Source organism: Lotus japonicus, chromosome 2, assembly GCF_012489685.1.
Source record: "Lotus japonicus ecotype B-129 chromosome 2, LjGifu_v1.2".
Classification (NCBI taxonomy): domain Eukaryota; kingdom Viridiplantae; phylum Streptophyta; class Magnoliopsida; order Fabales; family Fabaceae; genus Lotus; species Lotus japonicus.
Window position 1 is genome coordinate 87,717,069 of NC_080042.1, and position 12,471 is coordinate 87,729,539.

The 12,471-nt window shown below is 39.6% G+C and overlaps 2 protein-coding genes and 1 long non-coding RNA gene across 3 annotated transcripts; 1 reads left to right on the forward strand and 2 right to left on the reverse strand.

Annotated features, from left to right (window-relative positions):
* Nucleotides 1–3,997: 3,997 nt before the first annotated feature.
* LOC130737201 (uncharacterized protein At4g04775-like) lies at nt 3,998–4,539 on the reverse strand. Its single transcript, XM_057588959.1, has 2 exons — nt 4,411–4,539; nt 3,998–4,324 (listed from the first exon to the last, which is right to left on the reverse strand). The coding sequence occupies exons 1-2, from the start codon at nt 4,537–4,539 to the stop codon at nt 3,998–4,000; spliced, it is 456 nt and encodes a 151-aa protein (XP_057444942.1).
* A 2,916-nt stretch (nt 4,540–7,455) lies between these two features.
* On the forward strand, nt 7,456–8,759 carry LOC130735816 (uncharacterized). Its single transcript, XR_009018568.1, has 3 exons — nt 7,456–8,093; nt 8,207–8,364; nt 8,543–8,759. It is a non-coding gene; the product is annotated as an uncharacterized LOC130735816 (long non-coding RNA).
* Nucleotides 8,760–9,432: 673 nt separating this feature from the next.
* Nucleotides 9,433–11,293, reverse strand: LOC130740623 (pathogenesis-related thaumatin-like protein 3.5). The gene is made up of 2 exons (XM_057593285.1): nt 10,486–11,293; nt 9,433–10,137 (listed from the first exon to the last, which is right to left on the reverse strand). The coding sequence occupies exons 1-2, from the start codon at nt 11,238–11,240 to the stop codon at nt 10,002–10,004; spliced, it is 891 nt and encodes a 296-aa protein (XP_057449268.1). The 5' UTR covers nt 11,241–11,293; the 3' UTR covers nt 9,433–10,001.
* Nucleotides 11,294–12,471: the final 1,178 nt, after the last annotated feature.

Sequence of the window (12,471 nt, forward strand, 5' to 3'; positions counted from 1 at the left end):
TAAATGAACTTTGCACTGATTCTGACCTAATGGATGCATGCTTAGCATCTAAGTCCAACAACCAAGAGATCGAGATTTACTATGAGCATTTGGAACCAGTCCCTTTTGAGGTTATTCCACCCCCTAATTTTAATGAGGATGAGAATGTTGTGATTGTGATTACACCCCCTGTGGTCCATGTGGTGGATGAGGAGGAAGTTATTACACCCCCTGTGATGGAGGAGGTTGAAGTAACCCAGAATGCCCCCAACGGAACTCCTCAGACACAAGCACCCCAGGTAAAATGGTAGCATTCTCTTCTCTTTAATATGACTTATTTCATTATAATAATTAATGTTAATTTTTTTTTACATGTGATAGGAACTTAATGATGCAAGCAATCCAATGAATGAGGATGGAGTACATAATGAGGCAGAAGATCAGAATGAGACACAAGTGAATCTGAAAGAGAAAGGGAAGGCAAAAGCTACTGAATCTGATGGTAGCAAGAGGAAGAGGAAGCAGGGATGTGTGCCTGACACAAGTGGATCTGAATCTGATGGTAGCACAAGTTCAGGAGGAGATTCAGATCCAACTTATCAAGGAGAAACAATTGAACAAAGTGAGTGGTCTCTGGATGAGGACCTAGGCAGCTACAAAAGTGAGGACCTTCATAGTCCTGTCAGTTCAGATGATGAGGCCAACAATTACAACAAAACACAATTTCCACAGTTTGATGAGGTTGCTGGATTTGGCAAGGTGAGATTAGAACTTGGCATGGAGTTTGGTGATTTGGAATCCTTCAAGGAGGCTGTGAAGGATTATACAATTGATGTTGGAAGAGAGATGAGATGGATTAAGAATGATAGCATAAGGGCAACAGCTGAATGTAGAGTGGAAAACTGTCCCTGGAGAATTTATTGTGCATGGTCCAAGGCAAGATTGAGTTTTCAGATAAAGAGCTTTAATGAGGAACATACCTGCAGCAGGACCTTTAGGAACAGGGCAGCAAGCACAAGTTGGTGCACCAAAAAGCTTGAGAAAAAACTCAGAGTTCAGCCAAATTTGACACACACTGAGGCATATGACTACATGAAGAGAAAATATGGGGTTCTTTTGAATGAGACCAAAATTTTCAGGTCACTGAAAAAGGCAAGGAAGCTGGTTGAAGGAAATGGGGCAGAGCAGTATGCAAAGCTCTTGGATTATGCACATGAACTTATGAAGAGCAATCCTGGATCTACTGTGAAGATGGACACTGTGGCTGTGAGTGAGGAGGAAAGACAGTTTCAGAGAATTTACATATGCCTTGATGCATGTAAGAGAGGCTTCAAGGCTGGCTGTAGACCATTGATAGGTCTTGATGGCTGTTTTCTGAAAGGATATTATGGGGGGCAGCTGCTTTCAGCAGTAGGTCAGGATGCCAACAACCAACTGTATGTGATAGCTTATGCCATTGTAAATGTGGAAAATAAAGACAACTGGAAATGGTTTTTGGAGCTGCTCCATGGAGATTTGGGTGATTATAAACAACATGGGTGGACTTTTATATCAGACATGCAGAAGGTAATACACTTCCTCTTTCTCATGTTGGCTGTTTTATTATAGCATTATGTTAGGACTACGTGCACTGCATTTAATTTGCACATGATTAGGACTAATATGACAGTATTGTGTAACATTCAGGGACTAATGTGACAGTAAGTTGTAACATTCAGGGACTAATTTGACAGTGAGTTGCAACATGTAATGATTAATTGTCTTTGTTTTTTGCTGTTTTGCTAGGGTCTCATCCCTGCAATGCAGGAGGTTATGCCTGGGGTGAGTCACAGATTCTGTGCAATGCATTTGTGGAGGAATTTCACAAAACAATGGAAAGACAAGGAGATGAAGAATGTTGTGTGGGATTGTGCTAGGGCAAGGACAGTTGAACAATTTAATGCAAAGATGAATAGGCTTAGGGCAAAGAATGCACAGGCATGGGCTTATCTCAACAAGTGGCCCAAAGAATCATGGACTAAGGCCTACTTCAAAGAAGGAGTTAAATCAGACAACATATGCAATAATGCCTGTGAATCCTTCAATGCAAAGATTCTGAAGTATAGAGGAAAACCTATACTGACATTGCTTGAGGAGGTTAGGTGTTATATCATGAGGACAGTTGCTACTAACAAGATCAAGTTCAAAGGACAGCAAGGCTTACTTCCACCAATGCAAAGAAGTAGATTGGAAACTGAGAAAAAAGATGGTAGTAAAGGGTGGACACCTGTATTCACAGGGGATGTTGTAGATGAGAGGTATGAGGTCCAGGGTTGGGAAGGAAAGGTGGATGTGAGTTTGACAAGACATACCTGCACTTGTAGGTTCTGGCAGTTGACTGGCATGCCTTGTAAGCATGCATGTGCTGCAATTGCCTGGAAGCATGATCATGCTGAGGACTATTGCCATGCTTGGCTTACTATGGGAGCTTATAGGAGTACATATGAGCATTGTGTTCGCCCCACTGCAAGCCAACAATACTGGGAGCAAACAGATTATGTGAGGCCTATCCCACCAAGGGTGAACAAGAGGAAACCCGGTAGACCTAAGAAGAATAGGAGGAGGGATGGAAATGAGGAACCAGTTGCTGGATCAAGAAACAGGAGTAGGGCTGGAAGTGAGCCACCTGTTCCTGCCACAAGAATCAGGAGGTCATATCCTCCAATTACTTGTACTAGGTGTGGCCTAACTGGTCACAACACCAGAAGCTGCCATAACATTGGTGCACCAATAAGGCCAACAAATTGGGTTCCACCCCCACCTGAAGTAATTGAGGATGAGGTTGATGTATCCCAGAATGCCCCCAATGGGACTCCTCAGCAACCCCAGGTAAAATGGTAGCATTATGTTCTCTTTAATATGACTTAATTCATTATATTAATTAATGTTAATTTTTTGAACTGTGATAGGAAACTCCTGCTGCTACAAGACCTAGAAGGAATGCCAACAGACCTTGAAGAAATGCTACTCCTGCTGATACAGCTCCTGTGCCTACAAGTAGTGGAACTGCCCCTCTTTCAAACACTATGCCTGCTGGAATTACAAGTAGGCCTGCTGCTACAAGACCTAGAAGGAATGCCAACAGACCTAGAAGAAATGCTACTCCTGCTAATACAGCTCCTGTGCCTACAAGTAGTGGAAATGCCCCTCTTTCAAACACTATGTCTGCTGCTGCACCTATTGGGTTTGTGATTTGGCCCAATAGACCAAGTGGAATTGCAAGTAGGCCTGCTGGAATTGTTTATAGGCCCACTCCTGCTCCTGCTGCCTATAGGCCCCCTTCAATTAGGCCACCTAGGCAATCAGTGGAAGCATCTTCCTCAACTCGTCCACAATTCCAAGCTTCAACTTCAGTACCACCAAGGGCAGAAACAGCAAGAAGCTCACCACCACCAGGGCAAGTGACATATGCTTATCCTGGAGGAAATATGTGTTTCATGCCAACACCTTCTATGTTCCAAAACACCTCAGAGGACAATTGATGACAATGAAGTTCCAGAAGAGTCTTTTTGTGATGCAGCAGCTAGCCTATGTCTCTTTTTTGTTTTAAAACTGGTTGTGTTATGTACTGACTGATGACATTATATTTAGTAGACTTAGTAACTTGGCATTGACATTATGGTTGTCTATTTAAGTTCTGGTTGTTGTTATGCTATTTAGCATTGAACTTTGTAATGGTTGACAGTATTGTGTTATGTGTTTGTTCAGACTTTGTAAGGGTTGATCTTTTATTATGAATGGTTATCTATTTCACATTATGGTTGTCTATTTAAGTTCTGGTTGTTGTTATGGAATATGTGTTTGTTCAGACTTTGTAATGATCTTATATTATGAATGGAGTAGAAGATTTGGTGGAAATGACCAAAAGCAAGCATGACAAAATGCATACCAAAAGCATCAATAATGCATTTCATTGATAATTTGACAATATCATTACATTCATCACTCAAAAGACTACATTGTTACATGATCCCCCACATTACATGAACTTCCCAATCATCATTACAAACACAAACAAAGTCATCAATATGACACAAATTCTCATCAATTGAACTTGTTGAGCTGCAAGGTCATTGTTCTTGCACATGGCTGCATTCATGTACCTAATTTGTTCAATCACCATCTCATTTTTCTTCAAAATAGCTTCCTTCATAAGCACCACCTCCTGCATCAACACTGCATTCTTCAGAGAAATCTCATTCAACACCCTCACAACTTCTTCATTCTGCATACAGTTTGGGGCATTCGATTCAACTTCATTTCCATCTTCAACCCATCGAAAGAAGTTGCAATTAGATAAATGACCCTGTACAACAAAACCCATACAACCCAGAAATTATGAATTCATGCCAACATATGCAAAAATGAAGAACCCAGAAATCATTTACTTGCCTTTGGTAGATAGCAACTATAGAAGGGTTTTCCTGGGTTGGCATCAGTTTTGGAAACCCTAACCACTGCTTCTTCACCACACTTGCAATGGGGCACTCCATCGTTCATCCCTGAGCTAGAACTTCCCATGGGTTTTTTCGATGGCCTCTGTGGAAGTCGCGACCAAGAACTACCACTCATCTCCCTTCTCCCTTTCAGATTGAAGGTTGATGAATTTGGGATTTTCCCCCAAATGTTAGGGTTCATCTTCATATAGATGATTTCAGGGACTAATTTGAAGTGTTTAACATAAACCCCCAACGGCTATTTCCACGTAGGCATTGATTGTGGGGAAAAAAAATTTCATGTCAGTAAAAGGTTAACGGACGTTATATGATTTTAACGTCAGGGACTACTATGATTATTTTTTGTAACTTCTGGGGACCGCGAGCCTAATTAAATTCATCCAGGGACGATTCTGAAGTCGGTGGGAACTTCCAGGGACCATTGTGACCATTTACCCATTTATAAACACTTCATGTCAAATTTTGTTTGAACCTCATGGAACTGCATAAAAATCCTAAGAAACGTGGAAAAGTGTTTATTGTTTGGTTCAACACTTCAGCCCTGAATTAACTGGGTGAGAGTTTGAATCTCAACTTTTATGAATTAATTTTTTTCTACCAACTTGTTGATATAGCGGTTCAACCTCATACAGTCATACCACTTAGCACACTGATAATGTGCCGACTTGCATGTTAACCCCAGGAAAAAATGTCAAGTGTTGGTGTGATCTTTAAATTTAGTGGTTTGCTGTATTTGATAGAATTATCTCAATTACGGCTCACATGGTACTACAAACTTTTCAATGAGCGGATCAGCTTATATATAAAGTTTGAAAGTGCAATTATATCATAAAAATAAGTGCAGCGCGCTTAACCCTTCCTATTTATTGCAAATGTAACTCTTTTGTGACCACAGTTTAAGATAATAAACAAACATGGTTGCTGATGTACGTTATAAAGTTTAGTTGATGAGTGTGAGAAGAGATGTCCAACTAGCCCTAGGTGATAGCAAAAGATAAAAACAATTACAATGATTTGTTGAATCATATATGTGCAAGTTTCCAACCGTTTCTAACCACTCTTGCATCATATATTTGGAACCCATAACATCTTATATTTGTATATTTGGAATAATATGTAAGATGTATTTTATGAGAGTTGTTATTATATATATAGGACCAAAAGTGCAAAATCGTAATAAGTAATGAACCAAAAGAGCTATTAAACCTTGTTTTAATTTTAAAAATTCATGGTTATACGTACTTATATCAAACGTTCATGAAATCTTATATATGTTCATATTTATATAAAATGATCATTCTCATAATAAGATACATTTCTTTTATATATATATATTCTTTATTCTCTTAACGTGATTTCATGACGTTAATTGATTAGTTTCGTGACTATTAGTGTTTGATATTTTAGAAAAAATAAATAATTGCCCTATTAGGAAGTAGTTAGCATCTTTCAAAAAAAAAAGGAAGTAGTTAGTAATTGATTAATCCTGTAACTAATCTTTAAATTAAAAGAAACTCGGTAAGTATCTAGCTTCAAATCACTATTTTTTTTGGTACAATTCATATTACTATTTCGGTAGCAAACAAAGATATCGAAGAAATTAATCCTAACCTCATCAACGGCATGTATGTTAGAAGAAAAAACCTAATTTGCTAAAACGACGTCGTGTTCAAGCGAAAATGACAAAAGGAAAAGACAACCGTGGGAGAAGAGCGAAAACAATGCTACAAATTAAATCCTTCTTTAATTATAAAAGGCTTAAATGCATTTGGTGCCCCTGATGTATTTCAAAAGTGCAAATGATAACCCTACTCTTTTTTTGTAAACGTTTGTACCCCCCTTGTTTTGAGAAAGTACACCGAATGCCCCTCCGTCAGGTTGACGTTAAAATCCTAACGTAGGAGTTGACGTGGATATTACCCTCATTCACGCTCTCTCTCTTCTCACTCACTCGACATCTCTCTTTCTCTCTTCTTCTCCAAACCCATTTTCCTCATCTTCTGATACAGCAGCATGAATCATCACCCTCACCATGTTTCCCTCCTTCCTCTCACGCCAGCAACCACCGCGTGCCAGCCGCCACCACCGCGCCCTCCTCACGCGAGCCAGAGCACCACCACCTTCTCCCTCACGAACCAGCACCATCAAGCCACCATTTTCCTCTTCTTCTGATACAGCAGCAAGAATCATCACCCTCACCATGTTTCCCTCCTTCCTCTCAAGCCAGCAACCACCGCGTGCCAGCCGCCACCACCGCGCCCTCCTCACGCGAGCCAGAGCACCACCACCTTCTCCCTCACGAACCAGCACCATCAAGCCATCATCTTCCTCTTTTCCTTACCTCTGGTTCAGATACGAGCACACCACCAACGTCCAGCACCACCGCGAGCACCATCATCACCAACATGATGAGAAACAACAGAGAAATAGAGGAGAAACCAAACCCTAGCCGCCACCTTCAACCTCCGATCTCCGGCGAACCGCTCACCTTTTGGAGAAACCAACACCATGGCTAAACTCCCCTCATCATCCGCTTCAAAACCCCTCAATCAATTTGACGATCGGCCACCGTCACTCCGGCGACCGCCACCACCGCCACTGGCGTTTCTCCGGCGAGCTTTGTTCTGAGAAAGAAGACCAATTTCTTGAAGCCTTTGTCATTTTTCCTTTTTTTTTGTTTTTAGTTGATAAAATCCACGTGGCATTAGAGAAAATAAAGGAAAAAGTAAAAATAATATCCACGTCAGCTCCTCCGTTAGGATTTTAACGTCAACCTGACGGAGGGGCATTCGGTGTACTTTCTCAAAACAAAGGGGGTACAAACGTTTACAAAAAAAGAGTAGGGTTATCATTTGCACTTTTGAAATACATCAGGGGCACCAAATGCATTTAAGCCATTATAAAATCATGTTTGAGTTGAAATTAATAAAATGAAAATGAAATTACTTGTGGCTGCATTCGGACCTGAACATCACATCAAAAACCAAAACAGGTGCCCACTAGGGTGGGGAACTAACATTTTGGTCCACCGGTGCACCAGGGGGATATTTTAGACTTTTCCCCTTCCTTTCCTTCTCCCTTCCACTCTACCCTGAGTACTCTCCCTCACTGCCTCCCAGAACACCACCTACTGTCAGAAAGAGGCACGGCGGCTCCGGTCACCGGAGCTCCGAGTTACTGCCACCAACTCGATCACAGGAGCTCCAAGCCGACGGTTATGGGAAAACACCATAGCCAGTCCTTTCTCCTACGCTTCTTCCTCTTCTCCCTCACGTCCCAGAAAATCAAAGTCAATGTTGCGATTGAGATGAAGAGGGTCTGGGTTTCTGATTTTCAGAGGGGTTAGATTTCTGAAATTGCGAAGAAGAAACAGATTTGAGAACATCAAAACTGATTCTCACTCAGATCTAGGGTTTCTCTACCACCAAGCAAGGGATACTATGAAGATTGTGTTTCAGATCTGGGTTTTATGGTGTCGGAGATGTCATCGGAGATGGAGATGCGGCGGCGGACATGCATCCCAACTGTTGGTTGCAAGGGTTTGCAGATCTGGAATTTTTCCATTGATGTTCATGAATGCAGACTTCTGGGTTTCTAACTCATGGGTCTTACAAATATGTATTTGGCTTCCAAATCTCTATTTGATCAACAATAAATAATAAATTCTCTTGATTTCCATTTGTTGATAAAAGGATATGACAGTGGGATAATGCTTTTTCTTCACACGGCAGGTTAAAATCTTGCCAAATTCAATGATGGGTGGGGTAGGATGCATATGCATCATGCAATTGAATAAGGAAACAGTGGCATCATCAGCGTCGTGAATGGATAAAGAGACAGCATACCTTGTTCGATGAAACAACAATCGGAGATTTAACGGATTTTTTAGGTTTCTTTCTCACCTGGTTCTGTTTTTTGTTTTTTGTTTTATTTAGGATTTGAAGGTACTTGTGAAGAAGAATGATTTATTTTTAGATTAATTGTTGATCATCTTGTGAAGAAGAGTGATTGAGCTTGCAAATCTGGGATTTTTCCATTGATTTGGAATTTATTTTATTTTCTACAAGGTGGCGATGGAAGCTTGCTGGAGAACTTTTTGTTACATTGGATTCCAACATGAACTAGGAAGAAGGTGAAGATGCTTCTGAATGAACGAGTAGTGAAGAACATGAAGAAAGAAGAGGGGTTTCAATTTCCATTTTTACCCTTTTAATTATCATCGAATCCTAACCGTTCAGTTAAAGAATATTCTAAGATTCTTAGATCTAATGGTGTTTGACCCCTGGTTCACCGGTGGACCAAAAAAAAAGATTACCCACCCTAGTGGGCACCTCAAAAACATCATGACTTTCAAAAAACATCATGAACACACAGCCCTCTTTGTTGTTATGCTATGCATTAATGTTTTTTTAATATCAATTTGCAATTCTAAGTTTTATTCATTGTTCCTATACACTATTTTTTTATGTTAAAAAATAAAACAATTTAAAAATTACATGAGTGTTTTGATTGAGAATGTTACTTTTTTTCATTCAATATTTTTTATTTAATATTTAATATTAAAATTCTCAAAAAAAACTTATTCTATAATTTATTTTAACATTTACATACAATAATACTAAATCTTTGATCATGTACTTGGTATCCAATGACCTGAGAAAGTTTGAGTTGAATAACTCATCATCTAATCATATTAGAGATAAGTGAGTATGAAATAAATTAATAAATAAAATATAGAAATTCCAACTCACTTATCTTCAATGCGATTGGATGATGAGTTATTTAACAAAAACTTTTCCAGGGTGATTTAGACAACCTCATCTAAAATTTATTAAAAATATATATGAGATATATCAATTACATACACCTTTAGCGAGAAAAGAAGTCAAAGGCACGCCGTATCCATCTAGTTGGATCCATTAGGAGGCAGTTGCAAAAAAATAACATGTCCAGCTAGTGACAAAATTGCACTCCATTCATTTCATTTTAAAAATGTTCATATTTACAATTGGAGCAAATTGAGTAGTATCCTATAGCTATTTTATTCATACTAATAAACTATTGAATTTCAAGTTCCAAAGATGCCTCGGTCTCTTCAGGTAGAGGACAGCCCCACATGAATGGTGTGAGATTCATGAGTTGATGTAATGCTACCTGCCTAATCCTGTCTGTAAATCACTGAATCTAAATCTAACAAGTGTTCGATGGAAACATTAACACATGATCCAATGAATATCAAGTTGATGAGAAGTGTCATTCTTTGCACAAGTGCTGACTCTGTTGAACATGCACCAAGTTGAATAATTGCCAATGTGACCTGATTCCTCATTCAGCTACTTGAGGAATCAATTGAGACTACCACCAATTAAAGAGTATGAAAATGAAAAAAATGACACATCTCGAATAAAAAGTGCCTCTCGCGATGTGTTATTTTTTATTTCATACTTTCTCTAATGGTACCAAACCGGCACATAAAAAGTCATACTCCACCAAATTCACCGGCCATGTAATGTTGACAATGGCAAACTAATTAAGTAACCAAAACGCCACCAAAACAGAGGCAACTACCACCGCCATCAAACTGGTGGTTGTCCTCCTGTCCACATTCCCTCCAGATGTGTCCACCGCCACTGGGAATTTTCCGTTCCCTGACTTGATTGAACTGCATTCAAATTCAAACACGCAATTAAAAACTATAACACTCAAATCTGAACTAAAAAATTTATAAATAAACCCAAAAAATCTTCAAAAGAAACGTGACAACCATATCTAACTTGATAGTTGATACCACACCCATAATTGGTCCCTTGTTGACATTCAACCCAACTTTCATTTTCTCAAAAATCGAATAAAATTTCCACAACAATATTCCCCTGTCCCAAAACACGTTTTAACAACTAAGAAAAACCAATCAACTAACTCACCAAATAATTTTTTTTTAAAAAAAAAAGTCATAATTAGCTATTGGGAAAAAGAAAAGAAAAACGGTGAATAAAATAAAATATATTACCTTGTGGATGGTATGGGGCAGAAAGTGATGGTGTAATCAGCAGAAGCGCAGGTGAAGGTGCTGGTGCCATCATCATACGCGTAACTATAAGCGCGTGGGCACGCGCTCTTGAAGAATTGCGAGTACGAGCTCGGTTTACACGTATCAGGCGTCGCGTAAGCTCCACTGCAACAATACTGCGGATCTCCAAACGCTTCACACGCGCTCTTGCACGCGACGCCTTCTCCGCCGCCCATCACCTTCAGCTCCGTCGGGCACGCCGCGTTCAGGTCCACCACGCACCCCGTCGACGTGCAGTTCCCGCCTCCGGTACCTCCCTGAGGCTCCACCGTCATTGGGAGGTTGTAACCGTCGACGAGGCTGACGTCGTAGAAATCAAGCCCGCCGGCGCCGTTTAAGGTGAACTCGGCGAGAGTGGCCGGCGGGGCTGCGCCTCCTCCTACGCATTCTAAGGTGGAGGAGCCGCAGTCGCCTGTGGCGCAGGAGAATTTCCTGGTGGTATCTTGAGTGCAGAGTGTCCGGCCCCATAGGCGGCCGGACCAGTTTGGTGGCATGGGGAGGGTGTTGGACTCGCCGGGCTGAAGAACGAAGCCGGTGTTGGACAGCGGGGTTGTTTCGGCGCCTGTTAGAATTCCGGGCCAGACTGTGTAGCTGCACTTGTTGACTATTGAGAATGTTGTTGAATATGAATATGTTATGTATTGAAACAAAATTAGAGTGACAAAAATGGTAGCTAATTGAATTGAAACTGCCATTGTTAGAAGGAATGAGAATGTGATGATGAATGTTATTTGAAAACTGAGTGGGAATTGGAAGATGGGGGGGGGAAGTGGATATATATAGAATTAAGTGTGGGTCATGTGCGTTTTTGTGGGGTCACTGCCCATTGCCCACTGGGTAGAGGGTACGTGTCTTGGTCCCACTTTAGCAGGGCACATGCATGCACAAACCGCCAATGTCAAGGTCGGCATACTGTCTGTATTTTTAGGGATGATTTTGCATACGCCATTTTCAAATGAAAAAAAAAAATTACTAGTAATAGTACTCATGGAAAGAAATGATGAGGAAGCTTGAATTTTTTGGTATAAATTGTTGGATTTGGCTTTTCTAATTATGTAAAAGAAAGTAATTTAGAGATTAAAGTAAGTCACCATAATTATTAATAGTGATTATCTACTTTAAAGAATTAATAAAATAATTTACTAAAGAATTATGAGATGACCTAGCTACTTTATCCTCATTTTAGATGAGTTACGTTAGACACTAAATTCTTTTGTATCTTGCCTGAATGTTAATTATTCAGAATTTGAATCTAATCATAGTTAAAAATATTGTTCATTCATTCCCATATTTACTATAGGGGATTGAGCATAATTCATGCTCAGACAGATACAAGTAACTAAAAGGCACAATGACTTTCATCAACCCAAATGTGTCACAACTACTAAATGAACATGGTGTTGGATGGTTGTGATGACTTAGATAAGAAACATCTCGACAAAAAAGTCGCTAAGTAGAAATTTGATTAATAAGGCATCATAAGGTTATTCACTGATAACTATCATTTCATAAGTTTTTCAATATGATTTTACGAAAAACATGATACACATGAGTATGCATGTAATCATGTATAGAAATTTATGTTATTGTTTATTTAGATAGACATTATTTATTTTGGTATTTATGTGTTTTTTTTCTTAAGTCCTCACCTACTTTGTCGACATTACTCCATCATATGAAAGGCCTTTTAGAATCGTGCATCACTACCACCTGAATTCAAACAGAGAGACTTTGCGGGTCCAAATTGAGGAAGAAAACTTCTCACACAATAACACAAACTCAGAATAATTGAGGAAGATTGAAAAAAAAAAGTTAGGACGGCTACGAATTTACATACAGACGAAATCTAAGAATAATTAATGAGGAGTATAAGGTTTAGATACTTGTGCATTTAAAGGCACTGTCTCTTTTAAGTAACTTAGGAAT